At 44.5% G+C, this 18,647-nt stretch overlaps 1 protein-coding gene across 1 annotated transcript in view; it reads left to right on the forward strand.

Annotated features, from left to right (window-relative positions):
• Positions 1–8,544: 8,544 nt before the first annotated feature.
• The window catches only part of LOC149275542 (uncharacterized), a 65,054-nt gene continuing 54,951 nt past the window's right edge, over positions 8,545–18,647 (forward strand). Inside the window, exons 1-3 of the mRNA XM_089504609.1 lie at positions 8,545–8,625; positions 9,155–9,593; positions 9,762–9,922. Coding sequence (XP_089360735.1) covers positions 8,545–8,625; positions 9,155–9,593; positions 9,762–9,922 — 681 coding nt within the window. The remainder of the gene's footprint in view (positions 8,626–9,154; positions 9,594–9,761; positions 9,923–18,647) is intronic.

Here is an 18,647-nt window from a genome sequence, read left to right on the forward strand (position 1 = left end):
CCTTCTCCTTTTGTGTCGCATCATTTCAGTTTGTAAGCCTGAGGGCAGGGAACCGTCTAATTAAAAATAATAATTGTAAGCCACTCTGAGAGCCATTAGGGCTGAAGGGCGGGGGATAAATAAATAAATAAATATTTAAACAGGGCTATCATATCACCTCTTAACCTTCTCTTCTCCAGGCTAAACATCCCCAGCTCCCTAAGTCGTTCCTCATAGGACATGGTTTCCGGACCCTTCACCGTTTTAGTTGCCCTCCTTTGGACACGCTCCAGTTTCTCAACATACTTTTTGAACTGTGGTGCCCAGAACTGGACACAATATTCCAATTAGGGCCTGACCAAAGCAGAATAGAGTGGCACTATGTCCGGGAAAGCAGCCAAAGGGCTGATAAGGCAGCTAGTTCCCAAACAAACAAACCCCCTCCCAGCACAGCAAAGTCAGTGTAAGCTACACAGTCCTGGAGATTCACAGTAGTTCTACCAAAAGGGATTACCAAGAGAATTGTCAGACGGTCCGAGGTTCAGGGCAACAGATAGGCAGGTCGATAAAGCAGTCCAAGGTCAAGGTTTCCGGGTAGTCAAGACAAGAAGCCAAAGGAGCCAGAGACAGAGTCTTTCCTCTAAAAGAGTCAGATATCCACTGGCAAAGAACCACACATGCTCTAGGTGCTTAAGAAGGCAAGGAGCCGGCCTTCAGCTGTGTCTGATTACGAAGACGCTTCTGATAAAGCCTCCGAGATCTTCGAAGGCCCTCTCTTTCTGCTCGACGCTCATTGAAGGTAGGCACACTGCCCAGATCCTCCTCCGTGTCCACAGCCTCGGCACCAGGCAAACTTGACTGCTGAATCTCTGGAGGGGCCATAGACTCTGCTCCAGCAGAACTAGGGCCAGCCTCTGGCTCCTCCGTTACAGGTTCAAGCCCCAGGGGCTCTGGCTCCTCCATTACAGGTTCAGGTCCCAGGGGATCTAGCTCATCCTCTGAGTCCTCCAAGCCATCCTCCAGGCTGGGCATGACACACTATTACTTCCCTTGATCTAGACACTATATTCTATTGATGCAGCCTAAAATCACATTGGCCTTGTTAGCTGCCTCATCACACTGTTGACTCATTTTCAACTTGTGGTCTACTTGGACTCCTAGATCCTTTTCATACATAGTTTCATTCATCCAGGTGTCCCCCATCCTATATCTCTGCATTTCATTTTTCCACCCTAAGTGCAGTACCTTACATTTCTCCGTGTTGAATTTCATTTTGTTACCTTTGGCCCAGCTTTCTGATCTATTAAGGCCATTTTGAATTTTGATCCTGTCCTCTGGGGTATTAGCTACTTCTCTTAATTTGGTGTCATCTGCAAATTTGATATGCCCCCATTTCTGTCATCCAAGTCATTGATAAAGATGTTGAATAGCACTGGGCCCAGGGCAGATCCCTGTGGGACCCATTTTCTATTGCCAATGGGATTTGCAGTGTATTCCTGGACTGGATCTCCCAGCATCCACAGGGCCAGAGAGAGGAGGGTCCTGCCCTGCATAGGCTGCCATTTCATGGGTCTTAGGCTTTGGGGATGTGTGCCTTTGGCCAGTGTCCGTGTGGCTGGGGCTCCAGGGTCCCTCAGTCCCTCCTGCCTTCTTCCATATTAACTGCAGGAGGAGCCTGTGAGGGTGGGGCAGGGGGTGGGGTCTTCCAGCTCCTCTGTCCCCATTGGCCAGACTGAAGAAGGGGAGGACCTTCTGCCTCTCTATTTAGCTCTCTGCGCGGAAGAGAGAGTGAGGAGCAGAGAGAGAGACAAGGAGGAAGGAGAGAGATAAAGACAAGGAGGGAAGGAAGGAAGGGAGAGGAAAAGAGAGGGAGCAGAGGGACAAGGCCTGGAAGTGGTAGGCTTCACTGCTGTGCTGAGGCCTCCAACTGCCAAGCGCTGAGGTGGAGGTGGCCATTTTGTGTTCAGGCGGCCATTTTGTGTTCTGGCGGCCATTTTGTTTTGCTTGTGACTGTGGGGAATAATGTTCCAGAACCTTCTCTGAGCCTCAGTTGAACAGAGGCTCCTCTTTCTCTCTGAGGCTCCAGAGTCAGAAGGAGGCCAGGCTCCTTGGGCCAAAAGGAAATAAGTGTGTCTCTTTGTGTCTCTTTTCTGAGAGGGCTTTCTTATTACAAAGCTCTGCTCCTTCTGGGGAAGATGGGTTTTAAAAGGGATCAGAAATGGGAGGATAGTTTTAATATAAGCCTTATTCTTCTTCTTCACAAACATTGGGCTTTGGCTTCTAAGAGGAGGCTAATCCCCCAAACAAGGCCAAAAGTGGCTCCTTTGGGAGGTTTTAAAAGTCTCCCCAGTTTCCTTATTGAGAGATTTTCAGGGAAGAAGGAAGGAGACAGACCAGAATAACTCATATTACCAAGAATGAAGCAAGACTTGGGTGCTTCTACCCGTTTACAACCGACTCAGGCTGTATCTGCACTGAAGAAATAATCCAGTTTGAAACCACTTTAACTCTCCTGGCTCCATTTTGTGGAATCCTGGGATTTGTAGTTTGTTGTGGCATGAGAGCTCTCTGGCAGAGAATGTAAAATCCCAGGATTCCATAGCACTGAGAGGTTAAACCGGTGTCAAAGTGCCTTATTTCTATAGTGCGGATGCAGCCTTCTTGGGAAAGGGGCTGATGATGGGGAAAAGCACAGGGGGACTCTGGAGGTTTCAGCAGATGATTTATTTATTTATGATGCCCTCATTTCACATCTAGCTAAAGGGACATAACTAGGACCCTCTCCAATTCCCCATCCCCTAATCCCTCTCCACTCTAAGAAGGCATGGAGTATCTGTTGTGTAGGGGAGCTGTAGTGAATCTATGCTAGGTCCAGGGGGCTTTGTTTGGTGCAGAGGGAGGAAGGGGATATCCACCTCTGCATCAGCCCAAAAGAGGCATATGCCACCTGTGTATGTCATGAGCAGGATGCTGTTCTCTGTGTCTTTGAGTGCTGCAGGGTTTCTTGCCAAGCCAATCCTAACCCTGGTCCCTTTTCTCAGGAACTTCATCTCAGCCTCTTTGGACACGGCTTTGGGGCCTCTCTTGCTGGAAGTGACCCAAGTGCAGGGCCACCAGGACCCCTGCCCACCTGATGGCCAACACAGAGGCCAAGCGGAGGGAGTTGGGCTCCAACAGAAATAGGAAGCCGAGGTACAACAGCTCTTTGGTGAGTCACTATCCTGTTAGCTTCATCTGTGTCACTTCTGGGCCAATTTATGAAAGGAAGCAAATAATATACTGTCCAAGTTTGGCAGAGACAGTCCTGGTTAATCCACCCTACTTATTCAGGGGCTTTTAAAAATGTCCCAGTTGGTCTATCCTCCTCCCACTTTCCCCTTTCTCAGCTCACTTTAGTTCCTGAGTGCAATTGAGTTTGCAGCCTATCAGCTCAAAAGTGGGGAGAGGAGAGGAAAGAAGGAAACTGGATATGGCCCTTCCCAGGAGGCTGATGCAAAAGCAAACTGCTGTGCCTTTCCTAGCTTGTGTGATCTTCCTCATAAACAACTTTGGCCATCTTCACTGCCTTCTGGGTTGCTTGTCCACATGTGTCTTGTTTTTCCCATCAATGAAATGTTGGGGGCTATGGGAGAATGTCTCTGGATATAAATTGGGGGTGGGCCCAGTGACCCTTAAGCCCAGGTGCTCCCCAGAACTGCTTTATAAAAATGACATTTGCCTCCAAAATGTGGCAAGAAATGTCTAAATGCACCATAAATCTTTGGTGGCTAAATGTACTGTATGTGTTGGGATAGTCAGTATCCTAATCCATCATCAATATCCCAGCCATGGCCTAAATTATATTGTTGGTTATATTGAAAAGATTCAAGACAAACTGGATCTCAAAGGCAGTAGCTTTTTTCTCGCTGACAGCATTTAAAGTTTATTTCCTGGACTGAATTCTAAAGTGATCAAATAATATTTGGATGCATCATGTGCTTTCCTCCCCTTTTGCTTGGTCACTCTCTGGATGAGGGCTATTTTCTGTTGCAGGTGACCTTTGCGGATGTGGCAGTATATTTCACCGAGGATGAATGGAAACTGTTAACGAAGAAGCAGAGACTGATGTACAATCATATAATGATGGAGAATTATGAGAATGTGGCTTCTGTGGGTAAGGAACCGGAATCCACTAGCATTATAGAATCATAGAGTTGGAATAGACCACAAGGGCCATCAGGTTCAACCCTCTTCTGCCATGCAGGAATACACATTCCAAGCATCATCCAGCCTGTGGTTCAAGACCTCCAAAGAAGAGAACTCCACCAAACTCTAAGGGAGTATATTCCACTGTCGAAGAGCTCTTACTGTCCCAAAGTTCCTCCTAATGGTCAGGTAGAACCTCTTTCTCTGTCGTTTGCATCCATTGTGGTGTCTCTTTTTCTCTGTAGCAGCAAAAAGCAAGCTTGCTCCATCCTCAATACGACCCTTTCCAATATTTAAACATGGATATCATATCCGCTGTTAATTTTCTTTTCTCCAGGGTAAACATACCCAGCTCTCTAAGCCGCTCCTCATAGGGCTTGATGGTTTCCAGATCCTTCACCATTTTGGTTGCCCTCCTCTGGGCATGTTCCAACCTGTCAACATCCTTTTTGAATTTCGGAGGCCAGAACTGGACACAGGATTATTCCAAGTAAGGCCTGACCAAAGCAGAATAGAGCAGCACTATTACTTCCCTTGATCTAGAAACTATCCTTGTATTGATGCAGCCTAGAATCACATTGGCCTTTTTAGCTGCCGCATCACACTGTTGGTCCAAGTTCAACTAGTGGTCTACTAGGAGTCCTAGATCTCTTTGAAGCGTAGTTTAATTGTGATAGCAACATCCTGTAGAATATTTGAATTTGTAGTTTAGTGAGGCACTATTGCTCTCCACTTTATAAGGATTCCAAATACTGTATTATAAACTGCCAATTGTCAGAAGCAGGTTCTGTGGTTCATCCAGAATGGTATTGGGGTTTAGGGGGGATTGTTAGTAGTTTAAATGCTAGTAGTTTTAAGTAGTTGGTAAGGATATTGGGGCCTAGAATGGCTTTGGGGAATGGAAGCAGTTGTGGAGGCTATTAACTGCCTGGTCTGTGAACTCTGGGTGGCAGACATGCCCCCGGGGGGAGAGGCGCCTGTGAACGGTAGAAGAAGAAGGCCATAGGTACCTTGGCAGCCGGGCTGGTTAGGGGCTGAAGGGGAGGAAAAGGAAGGAGTGTGAAGGTAGTTAACGACAGAGGGAAAAGGTTTAGACACTTCAGAGACAGCTTAGACTTATTAATGGACCCTTCTGCCTGAGTTTCTCAATAAACCTTTTGGTGGAAGGAAAGGACTTTTTAATTCTGAAACTAAATTCCGCCCCCAGATATCTCACCAATGCTAGGATTTTGTAGGAAGACAGCATGGAGATTACCAGTAATGCATTTCTCATTGAAATGGTAGCACATCTCTGAGTATGTTTCCTTTTTTGGCCCTCTTCCAGCCTTTTGAGATTCTGCTTCACTTCCCCAAAGGGATGCAATGGGATACTGAGGCACAAAACTTTATTCCTATTTTCAGGCAATACAATGTGCAGTTTCCCCTGAGATCCCCAGGGGGCCAATGTGACGCCCCCAATCCCCAACAGTAGCCCATCCCTGTCTTAGAGATGTCTTAATACTGCTCCCTGGTGCTTGATCCTCACCAAAACAGAAGTCCAGGTCCCAGCCCCCTTGCTTTGCCTTTCCCAATGAGTAATTTGTATATGGATTATCCTGCCTTTCTCAACAAATGAGCCTCAAAGTGTCCCTTTTATGCATCACATAAATGGGTGTGTGTCTGTGATAGAGACAAAGAGCGAATGTGAAAAACAGAAAGGCAGGAAAGAGATGGTGAAGGTGAAATACTGAAGCAGTGCAGATGGGCAAGAAGGAAGGTTGGAGAGCGGAGGGAGAAAGGGAAGGGGATCAGGCTTAAGAGGGAGATGAAATAACAGATATAGGATGGGGGACACCTGGCTGAATGAAACTACGTGTGAAAGGGATCTAGTAGTCCAAGTAAACCACAAGTTGAACATGAGTCAACAGTGTAATGCGGCAGCTAACAAGGCCAATGCGATTTAGGTTGCATCAATAGAAGTATAGTGTCAGGATCAAGGGAAGTAATAGTGCCATGGTATTCTGCTTTGGTCAGGCCTCACCTGGAATATTATGTCCAGTTCTGGGCACCACAATTCAAAAAGGATGTGGAGAAACTGGAGCATGTCCAAAGGAGGGCGACTAAAATGGTGCAGGATTTGAAATTATGAGGAACGACTTAGGTAACTAGGGATGTTTAGACTGGAGAAGAGAAGGTTAGCCCTGTTTAAATATTTGAAGGAATGTCAAGCTTGTTTTCTGCTGCTCCAGAGACTAGAACACAGAACAATGGATGCAAACTGCAGTAAAAGAGATTCCACTTCAACATTAGAAGGAACTTCCTGACAGTAAGGTCTGTTCATAAAATAGCCACAAAACAACAATAGCATCTAATTGACACACAGTAAAACAACAAAACGGTTAAAACTGGGACAAATAAAAACATCATTTAAAATGCACAGTTGTGATCAGAAGTGGAATTTTTCCTTAAGTTCTTTACAAGAGGTCAATTGGGTAAGTCTGCCGGAAGGGATCCGTCTTAAGTCCTTTCTTGAAAGCATCCAAGGTGGTGTTAAGACGGATCTCCTCCGGCAAGTTGCTCCATAACTTGGGGGCCATGGCTGTGTATGCTCTGTGAGAAGTTGTTCTTAGCCTGACCTTTGGGTAATCTAATAGATTCTTCCCAGATGTTCTGAGAGTGAGGGGCGGATGGTGTAGGGAGAGGCCTTCCCTCAAGTAGCTCAGGCCCAAGCCATGTAGGGCTTTAAAGGTAATAAGCAACGCTTGGTATTGCGCCCGGAAGCTAATTGGCAGCCAATGTAGGGATACTGGTGTTATATGGTCTGACCTAGATGTTCAGGTGACCAATCTGGCTGCCGCGTTTTCAACTAACTAAAGCTTCCGAACTTGGTACAAAGGTAGCCCCATGTAGAGCACTAAACTTAAGAACTGAACTCGAAATCAGGCCCTTGTTTTCATACATATTAAGGGTTCCATTTAGCAATTATGAGCAATGTCTATGAAGAGAGGAAAGGGTGACAAAAAAACTCCTTTTTCTCTAATGTTTCTTTTCCAACCTGAGCTTTCTTAGCTCCGTGGTTGATTCCAGAGGCCCTTTGTCACTCGAAATGCTGGAGTCTGGGGAGAAGACCCACAAGTGCTATGCTTTTAGGGGAATTTCATACTTAGCTCAAAGGAGAGATTGAGGCAACAGTGACCTCGGGATTCATCCCAACTATACCAGGCCCAGAAGCACACAGAACTCCAGAGGCATTTCAGATAGGTTTTTGTGTTTTATTTAGGGGGAAAGCAAAATATATGCACGCACACACACATATACACATATAGGTGTTCACGCACCACATGCAAGAACTAGGTAACAAAGGTGGGAGTGGTAATTGTGTAAGGCTTTGCTAATGGTAATACGTTACCTAGATGGATCTTGATTCCAATTGCTGAGGGTCCAGAATGGGGAGAGAAGTCAGTAACTGCTATAGCAAATGAGGCTGGTGAGTGTAGTGAGGTGTTTAGCAATGTAAACCAACGGAGTGTAAGTCTGCAACTGGACTGACGCTGAAGAACAGCCAGTTGGGGATGATATTTATACTGAAATTGTTGCTTGGGGGCAGAAACCGAGCATTCAAAAATGTGTAAATTGCTTTAGGATGTTTCCTGGGTGGGAAAAGAATTGTCTGAAACTGAATTAAATGAAATGGGTGCTTGGTGGAAATACTTCAGCCAAAAAGGATTATCACACCGGCTCTTAGGTCCTTCTTGGCTCTGAATTCTGGGCCCATTCAAAGCCAATGTATAGCACAGTCTGAAGGCGACACTCCCAGAGCTCAATAATAACACAGCCAGAACAGAAGCAAATCTCCAGATATAGGTATTGGCAATGCACTAACCACTTTCCACACTTAAAAATAACTCACAGACACAGTTGATTTCCTCCAAGTCCTTGGAGGTTCTTTAGCTTGAGTTGCAATAGAAAACAAATATGTACCAGCTCTCCTCCCTGACTTTCATCAACTTCACAATATCTTGTACACGCAACTCCAACCCACATCAATCAGCATGTGAGCTGTATACTGTATTGGTTGTGAGTCATCTTCTGGTGACACACAGCATGAAGCATCCTCTGCAGTTAGCTTGCATCATGCCATGTGCTCTGACTCAACACTCTGTGGCAGTCTCACAGGAAATGATGCCACTTTTCATTCAAAGTATATTTACATATATTTATTGGAATATTTTTCAAGTGTCTCACTATCTTCTTCCACTGATTTCCTTATGGCAGTTCACCTACAATCTCTTCTTTGCTAGCTCCTAGGAGTAAGGATACAATTATTATATGGATTTGGGGGCATCCAGAACAGGGTTATGCTTGGGTCACTCACACCAACTATGGCACGTTAGAGACCACATGAAAGCGGTGGTTTGCCGGCACTGCCGGTTGCTGCGTCCAGGAACAGCAGCGGCCAAACCTGGACGCAGCAAAAAAGAAGCCCGAAAATGGCGCTTCTTTCTGCACCCCGGAAGTGGCGCTGCGAGATGCTAGTTGTGCACTCGCGGTGTCACTTCCACCGTGCAATGTCTGGACGCTATGCGTCTACGACATCAAAATGGCGGCGCCCGTGTGGAAGGGCACCGCCATTTTGTACACGCTCCGTGCGTACTAGGTTTCTAACCCTAGTACGCCCCTTACTAACCCTAGTACGTGCGGAGCGCGTACTTTCAGCATGTGTGTAACGCGCTCAAATTAATTTACTCTCACATAGGGAGGGGTGAACATGGGGCTAAATCTTGGGGTAACACCTTCCTCTCTTAATGCTGAGATTCAGTCTTCTCTGTCATTGTCATTGTTTACAGAAGAACTTGTCAGTCTTGAGAGAATCCACACAAGAAAGAAGTCACATAAATGCCAGCACTGTGGAAAACATTTTGCTTACAAGTCAGTCCTTGTCAAGCATCTGAGAGTCCACACAGGAGAGAAGTCTTACAAATGCCAGCATTGTGGGAAATGTATTTCTCAGAAGGCACACCTAGTGAAACATCAGAGAGTTCACACAGCAGCGAAGCCATACAAATGCCAGCATTGTGGGAAATGTTTTTCTCGGCAGTCACACCTAGTGAGACATCAAGGAGTCCACACCGGAGAGATGCCATACAAATGCCGTCATTGTGGGAAAAGTTTTTCTCGGCAGTCACACCTAGTGATACATCAGAGAGTCCACACAGGAGCGAAGCCATACAAATGCCATCATTGTGGGAAAGGTTTTTCTTCAAAGTCATACCTAGTGATACATGAGAGAGTCCACACAGGAGCGAAGCCATACAAATGCCAGCATTGTGGGAAATGTTTTTCTCGGCAGTCACACCTAGTGAGACATCAGAGATTCCACACCGGAGAGAAGCCATACAAATGCTGTCACTGTGGGAAAAGTTTTTCTCGGCAGTCACACCTAGTGATACATGAGAGAGTCCACACAGGAGCGAAGCCATACAAATGCCATCATTGTGGGAAAAGTTTTTCTTGGCAGTCAAACCTAGTGATACATCAGAGAGTCCACACAGGAGCGAAGCCATACAAATGCCATTATTGTGGGAAAAGTTTTTCTCAGAAGGCACACCTAGTGAAACATCAGAGAGTCCACACCGGAGAGAAGCCATACAAGTGCCAGCATTGTGGGAAATGTTTTTCTTCAAAGTCATACCTTGTGTTACATCAGAGAATCCACACAGGAGAGAAGCCATACAAATGCCAGCATTGTGGGAAATGTTTTTCTCAGAAGTCAAGCCTAGTAAGACATCAGAAGGGCCACACAGGAGAGAAGCCACAAAAATCCCAGAAATGAACTAACATTATTTTTGTGAAGAAGGAATACAAAGAATATATTTTTATTCCTGTGGTGATAAGAAAATGCCCTTGTGATTTGTGTGTTAGGTTTGTCTGTCCATATGTCTTTATGTTTTAAAGTTATATTTTCTTAATTTTAGCTTTTAATTGCTATTAGTGTAGATCATTGCTTTAATTTATAAATGTGACTGGGGATTATGGGTTGTGGAGTGGGTTAGCTAGATAGAGGGTGGGATTTGTTGCAGCTGGCTAGAATAGTTATTTGACTGATAGCCTTTGGAATGTGTGGAATGGTGGCTGAAGAAAGTTGGGGGGAAGGTATTAACAGAAAGGGGACCAGTTTCTGGGAATGACAAAGTTAGCCTTGTTACCTGTGGGCCATTGACTGTGGGAATTGGACGTGGGGGCTAGGCTTGAAAGAGGGTGGAGTTTTAGGCTTTGGGGTTTTAATGTATTATTTGGCTTGGGGTGGGCAGTTCTGACTTAAATGCTGAATTTCTGACTCTGGCCTGATTTAAATGGGCCTTTGCGCAACCCCCGTCACGTGCAAGGGGTTGGCCGAGAACGTAGCATCCATACTGGCCTCACTCCTAGCATATGATGGGGGCGTCAAAATGGCGGTGCCCTGTACACACGGGTGCTGCCATTTTGACGTGACAGATGCGTAGCGTATGCACTTCCCGGTGCCTTTGTGACATGGCAAGTGCACCATTGGCGCCTTGTGGCATCACAAAGGTGCCACAAGAAGAACCTGCTTTTTCTTGGTTCTTTTTGTTCCACGTTGGAGCCAGGTGGTTTGTTCACTTTGGCTCCCTTGCGGAGCAAACCAGGTTGGCGGGAGAACACCCTTTTTGGGTGGTCTGTATCCCGCCATTGTGTTCTTAATAAAGTTCTTTGTTATTTCAACACAATGGACTCATTGATGCATATAAGTTCTGAATTTGCACAAAACTGACCCTTTCTTCTCTTCTCAGTCCTCAGCTCCATTCCCAGCTATATGAGTGGCAGAGGCAAACACACACACACAAACACAGACTCAGAGAGACAGATCTGTATGCACAAAGCAGAGTCTTCACAGCCTTTCCCTCCTGAGTCCAGCTCCGCAGCTTGGGCTCCATTCCGGAAGGAAGGAAGGAAGGGTGTAGTCCTTCCCTTCTTCCAAATGCCGACAATGGAATAAGCAGCAGCAGCTAGGGCTTTGCCATCCCTGCGCATGCTCAAGAGGGGCCTTTGGTGGCAAATGTGCACAGTCTCAGCCCCTGAATGTGCCGCCCTCAGCCTGCTCTGAGGGAGGGAAGTGGGGAGAGCCCTCCTTCATTCAGAATGGCTGGAGGCTCTTCTGGGGGAGGGTGATGTAAGAAGGACGGAAACCCTGATCTCCTCCCCGCAAAGAAAGGCAGGGAGCCTGCCAGACCTCCTCTCCCTTCTCTCCCTTCCCTGCCCCCTCCTCTGGGGATTCCTTGGGGCCCAGGTACTTGGGGGGTTATTTTGAGAAAAGAGGAAAGGGGGGACCCTTGGAGAGAGGTGTGGCCATGGAGGGGAGGGGGATTCAAAGGTAGAAAGGACTTTGAGGAGCCCCCTCCCTCCTGGAAAGTGGGGCAGAGAAGAGACCCTCCCTTCTGATGACTCATTTGGGGAAGGGTTTTGTGCCAAATACAAAGCATCACACAGGATAGGGTTCAACAGCATTGGAAACAACATGGGGGGTGGGGGAGAGACGTTTTCTCTGGGGGGAGGGGGCTCTGTCTGGGTGGGGGGAAAGAGCCAAAATCTAGGCCAGATCCAAGAGGAGGGAGATGGAGGGACCCCAAAGCCCCATCAGGAGAGACTGCCACTTCCCTGGCAACCTGGGAACTAGGCTTAAAGGCCCACAGGATCCAAATTAGGCATCCCCCACACATGCATACCTTTCCCTTCACAACAACCCTGAGGAGGAGGACCAACAGAGAGACCCTCAACCCCAAAAAGAACACCCTCCTCCCAGTTTTGGCAACATGCTGAACAAGCCTTGGACCCCCTTGAAAGGATGTAGGTAAAAGGAGTAGAAGGAAGGAATAAAGGAGTGAAAATGCCAAGGGAAGAGAAGCATAAAGGGACGGCTTAAGTGGGGGGGGGGGGGGGAATCTGGAACCTTATCCAGGCATCTGCCCCCCAGAATCCATTATCAGAGCCTACCACAGATAACTGTGATGCTTTAAATGACTATTTCACAGGTAAAATCTCTCAGATAAGAGCTGACATGGATGCCAGCATTATTGCAGAGGCTATAGGTGAGGTGTCCAGTGACTCTGTGAATAAGATCATACTGGATCAAATTGAATCTGTGAGTACTGAGGACATAGACAAGCTCCTTAGATGTGTAAAGAAGACAACTTGCCCCCTCGACCCTTGCCCTTCATGGCTGGTCCTCCAAGGAGGAGATGCACTTAGGACTCACCTGAGCTATATCATAGATGCATCTCTTAGGGAGGGCTATTTTCCATCTTGCTTAAAAGAAGCGGTGGTACGGCTGCTTCTGAAAAAGCCCTCCCTAGATCCCTTGGACATGAATAATTACAGACCGGTCCCCCATCTTACATTTCTAAGCAAGGTGATTGAGAGGGCAGTTGCTCTTCAAGTCCAAGTGGTCTTGGATGAAACAGACTATCTAGACCCTTTTCAAATTGGCTTCAGGACGGGATACAGAGTCAAGTCTCCTTAGATGATCTCTGCTTGAGCATCGACAGGGGAAGTATGACCCTGTCAGTGCTTTTGGACCTCTCAGTGGCTTTCGATACCATCAACCATGGTATCCTTCTGGAAAGCCTGAGGGAATTGGGGATCGGGGGCACTGCGTTGCGGTGGTTTTGGTCCTATCTCAGAAGCAGATTCCAGATGGTGATGCTTGGGGACAGTTGCTCCTCCAAAACGGATCTTAAATTTGGCATCCTTCGTCGCATCATCCTGTCCTGAATGCTATTTAACAGCTACATGAAACCATCCGGAGAGATCATCCGGAGGTATTGGATGGGTTTTTATCAGTACACTTATGACATCCAATATCTCTCCATGCCGCAGACTTCAGCGTCAACTAACGAAGGAATCCCCCCTCTGAATGAATGTCTTGCGGGAGTAATGGGCAAGATGAGGAAATCAGATTGAAAGTGAATCCAGTTAAGACAGAAGTACTTGTTGGAGCCTCTAACCCAGGTATGGAGGTTTGTCTACCACTCCTGGACGGGGTCACAGTTCCCCTAAAAGACTATGTTTGCAGTTTGGGGGTGCTCCTGGTTCCTTTGCTCCAGATGTCAGCTCAGATAGATGCGACGGCCAAGAGTGCCTGTTATCAGGGATTTCTGTCCATTCGCTTCTTACTTATTTCGCCAAATTGAGGGGTCACTTTGGAATCACTGCGGAAGCCCCACGGAAGGAGCCCCTAATTAGACTATTTTGATCATGCCAAGAAGGTAGAGAGATGGTTAGCCCTTAAATTAAAAGAGAAGAGAAATAGAAACCAAATCTTAAAAATCAAGAAAGATGGGGAAATATTATCAAGACAAGAGGATATTAAACAGACCTTCTTTGAATACTGCAAAACCTTATATGGAAGTGAAAATCTCAGGTTGGAAAACTTACTCGATTGGCGTAACATAGAAGAAAGAGTGAAACTAGACGAAGGACAAAGAAATTTCTTAGAGCCAGATATAACTATTGATGAAATTTTGGAAGCAATAGAGGAAGGGAAAGCCCATAAAACCCCGGATGGCTTTCCCTTAGATTTGTATAAAGCATTTAAAGAAGAGTTATGCCACCCCTTATACCAAGTTTCCAAAGAAGCTCTTACTGGCAAAATACCAGATACATGGAAAGAAGCAAATGTTACCTTAATCTTGAAAGAAAGCAAAGCAGATGATGACCCCGCTAATTATAGGCCTCTCTCGTTATTAAAGTCCGACTACAAAATATACACAGCAATTTTGGCTAAAAGATTTAAAAAGATCTTAAGTAAAATCATTGATGTGGATCAGAAAGGTTTTCTCCCTGGAAGACAACTAAAAGAGGACACACGGCATGCCTTGAATATTTTGGAGGACTATCATAGACATAATGGCAAGCAGCCAGGTTTATTTCTTTTAGACCTACAAAAAGCATCCGATTCTGTAAATTGGAACACAATCTTTAAAATATTAGAGGCGATGAATATAGGAGATGATTTTCATAGACGGATAGAGAGATTGTATTCGGATCAAAAGGCTAATATTTTAAGAAACGGAGAGAAAACCCCCTCCTTTCCAATTAAAAAGGGAACGCGTCAAGGATGCCCCTTATCTCCCCTTCTCTTCTTAGTTGTGATTGAGATTTTAATTAGGAAGGTAAAACTGGATATTGATTTGAAGGGAGTAACAATTAAAACACATACATATGAAATAAAAGCCTATGCGGATGATTTGTTTATAGATCTAGAGGAGCCCTTAGATAATGCAGATAAGCTTATCAAGGCTCTTAAAAACATTGGAGACTTTAGTGGCTTCAGAGTGAATTTACCAAAAATCCACGATTTTAACAACAAATATGAATAAAGAACAAATGTCCAAAGTAACCGGATTCAATGGAATTGAAGTTAAAGGGGAGATTAGATATTTAGGATTAATTATTTCAAATGAAAGAAATGAACTCTTCGGGAATAACTATGGCTCTCTGTGGAAAAAGAATTAAAATGAAATTAATACTTGGAATAAACTGCACTTATCTTCTTAGATAAGATAGCTGCCATTAAAATGCAGATATTACCTAAAATCCTCTTTTTATTTCAAACTCTCCCTATTATAATCCCAGAGAAAATGCTTAAGAATTGGTAAAGGGATTTAACAGACTTCATTTGGGAGGGAAAATCCTAGAGCAAAACTAAAGGTCTTACAAGACGCAAAGGAAAGAGGAAGGTTAATGGTTGCAAATATTAAATTATATGATGAGGCTAATTAAAAATTGGATTAATTTGCAGGATAAAGAATCATGAGAATTGGAAGGCGAAGGCCTTATATTTGGAAGGCATGCTTTTCTCTTATATGACAAAGAAAAAGCAGATCCCTCGATTAACAATCCTTGTATTAGAGATGCGTTGTTTAAGATTTGGAACAAGTATAAAGGTTATGGGATAGTTATGGGATTCCCAAAATGGGCCTCGCCTTAGAAGCCATTTGCAGAACGAAAATGGAGAGAGAAGGGAATTGGATTATTTATGATGATCTCTTAAAGTTTAAGGGTGAAGAAATAGAAATTAAAACACAAAAAGGTTTAAATTTACAAGGTTTTAATCTGAATTGGTTTGAATATCAACAAATTTACTCCAAAACGCAGCAAGACCTAAAATGATGGGAGAAAAAAGACTATAGTTCAGAGCTAGAAAAGCTTTTATTGATCAAAGGCTATCAAAAAGGTCTGATGGGTAAAATAGAAAAGGTGTTGCTAAGCTGGGACTCAGAGCAAGAAATAATCAAGGAATCAATGATAAAATTGGGCAAAGAAGGTTAGAGTATGTATGAACGAGGAGGAAGAGACATGGAAAGTGGGATTAGTTGGATGAGTGAGATAAGAAAGATAAAAGGAGCGAGGAGCTGATCTGAAGAAGGTATGAGATGGGAGAAGCCAAAGAACTGACTGTTCAACCTCTGAGTATAAAAGGCTGCATACAAATATTGATACCTCATATACCTTGTCAATGTAACTGTTGGTTCTTTTTAGAAAGATGTATGTATGTATGTTTTACTTTAAACTCAATAAACTTTATTTAAAAAGAAGAAGAAAGGAATCGCCTGTGATAACACAAAACGTTGTCGCGTGGATTCGCATCGTTGGACCCACAGTGGCTTCGGATCTGAGCTGCAAAGAGCTGCAAAATCCTCCGTGTGATAAACACAGTCTTTGAGATTTCACAAGGCTCTGTGGTTTTGGGAACAAGACACTAATTATCATAATTGTTGATGATAATAATAATAATAATAATAATAATAATAATAATAATATCCCATTCTCCCTCATAAAGGGACACAACTGAAATTACAAGTTTAAGAAAATAAACTCCCTTTTCCTGGAGTCTGCACCCATTCATCTGTCTCCCGGTCTCCTCCGCTGGGAGGAGGGAGAGTGTGGAATTCTGGGAAAGGCTGGCGGTTGGCTTGGAGCCTGAATAGGGTTCTAGAAGGCTGGTGGCTTTGACCGTTGGCTGCTTAGGAAGAAGAAGGGCTCCTTCTGGGTTTCCTTGGCAGGAAAGGGAAGGTGGGGGCCTTGAGATGGCGATGGGAGACCCCCAAATTTGGTTCCTCTGTGAGAAGGATGGCTGAGGGGTAAGAGCCCCCATTTTGGAGCCAAGGATGGGGGTCTGGAGGGTCTTCTGTAGGGAGGCAGCTTTGGGGGCTGGAAGCAAGGAAGCCCCCCTCCCCTCTTCTCCGGCTGCCAGGCCTCCTCTCCTCTCTTGGGAGTCTCTGTGGGGCCCTGAGATTTTGGAGATGGATCCAAGAGAATCAAAGGGAGGCTCTTAAATCCCTCCACTTGCAAGATACAAGGTGTTGGTTGTAACCTTAAAGCCCTACATGGCTTGGGTCCAGACTACTTGCAGGATTGCCTTCTTCCACACAATCCTCCCTGCACTGGAAAAAGTCTCCTAAAGCCTAAGAAGACTAGATTGGCTCCAACAACCCAGAGGACCTTTTCTTCTGCCACTCCTAGGCTTTGGAATGACCTTCTGGAAGAGATCCATCACATCACCACCTTAGAAGCCTTTAAAAAGGCTGTTAAGGCGGATCTCTTTCAGCAGGCCTTTCCAGATTAGACTTTTCACTGTCACTGACACTGTTATTGATATCGATACCCCGGCTACCCTGCATAGATAGAAGTTCTCCCCTCAGCCTCTCCACCCTAATGTTAGACCATTTTATCTTTCTCTTATCTGTATTGTAATTTATCTTACTTAGAGCCCATAGAGACAGGCCAAAACAAAGCTCCTTTGGATCACTTTGGAGGTATGCTATTTAAATGATGCATGTGTCCGAAGAGGCCAGAAGCCATGACAAAGCCATGCTACAATCCTAAGGACTGGAGTGCAGCTTTGGTGCAGCTTCTGGCCTCTTAAGATGCATGTGTCTCTGAACAGCATTCCTCCAAAGTGACCCAAAGCAGCTTTATTTTGGCCTGTCTGTTCAGGCCCATAATTTACTTCTATAATTGGGACTGGGGTGCAGGAGGGAGGGTTAGGGTTTGGCTATTATTTTAAATATATATTGTATTTTATTACTTTTTCTTGTAACCCACCTTCATTCCTTCGGGAAAAGGCGGGATCTCAATATATCATCATCATCATCATCATCATCATCATCATCATCATCATATTCACCCAGAGTTAGAGGGCATAGGAGTGGAGTGGAGTCATCACTGTTTTATATAATGATGCAGAAATGCATCAGTCAGCAGCCTTCAAAGGAGATAGAAGGAGATGACATTGTAGATTCTTTTCTGTGTATTAAGTGAACTTTGGATAGAGTAGAAGAATGTAAATTGAGTAACAAGATAGAAGTGTAGTAGTAAAGTAAATATGAAATAGAGAAAGAAAGGAAAGTTATGATACATGGTAAAGTATAGAATAAATTAGAAGTGAGGAAGCTGAAATGAGATCTTCTTTCCTATTCTTCTAGAAGTGAGAAAGAAAGTGAGAAAGAAGATAGATGTGGTAAAAAGAGAGTTATGTATGTAGTTGAAGGTATGTGTAAGTGTATAAGGTAGAGGTTACAGTTGGGTAGAGTGGAATGATGAGAAAGAGTGGTACAAGTATGAAGGAGAGAGAGAGAAAGGAGGAGAAAGGTGGAAAGAATGAGAAAGAAGGTAGTAGGAAGGTAGGATGACATGCGGTTTAAAGAATAGAGGAGGTAGGAAGGAGAAAGATGTGGATGGAAGAAGTAGATGCTAATAATAAGAACAAAAAAAGAATAAGTGTGATGTATGTTTGAATCGTAATTTTATTGATTATATGGTTGTTTATTCTGAAAATAAAAAGAATTTGAACATTATTTACAGTTTGACCTCAGTATCTGCTGAGGTTTGGTTCCAGGACCCCACTTAGTAACCAAAATCTGTGGATGTTCAAGTCCTATTACAAACAATGGGGTTGTAGTATGATGCACCTTTCACAAAATGGCAAAATCAAGGTTGGCTTTTTGGGGATAGATTGAGATGCAGAATCTGTGGATACTGAGAGCTGACTGTGAAATGTTAAAAAGTAGTTGAAATCATCCTATTAAGAGAAATGTAACCCATGTAATTGGACTCATGGAGAAGTGGTCAGATGGAACCAAGGAGAATGTGTTTCTTTGGTTGGTTTCCCTGGAAAGAACTGGGAATCTTGTCCAAGGTGGGAGTTGAGTCAGTTGAGGCTGAGAGAAGGAGGAGAGACCTCAGGAGAAGAGCATTTCTCTGGGTTAGTTTGCCTGTTTCCTATTTTATGTTAGTGTTTTGAGTACTGTCTTTCTTACAGTGGAACCTACTCCTGCTTTGTGAAGGCATCACAAGTTGGACTGGTTGATCTCACCTGAAAGCATCCTTCTTATTCATTCATTCCTATTGTACGTTCTTTGAACTGTATGGTTGTGTTATTTATTACATTTCATCCCACCTTTCTCCCATGGATTGGTCTCAAGGTG

Source organism: Sceloporus occidentalis, unplaced genomic scaffold (assembly GCF_023333645.1).
Source record: "Sceloporus occidentalis isolate IW3139 unplaced genomic scaffold, rSceOcc1.0.p SCAF_281, whole genome shotgun sequence".
NCBI classification, from domain to species: Eukaryota; Metazoa; Chordata; class Lepidosauria; order Squamata; family Phrynosomatidae; genus Sceloporus; species Sceloporus occidentalis.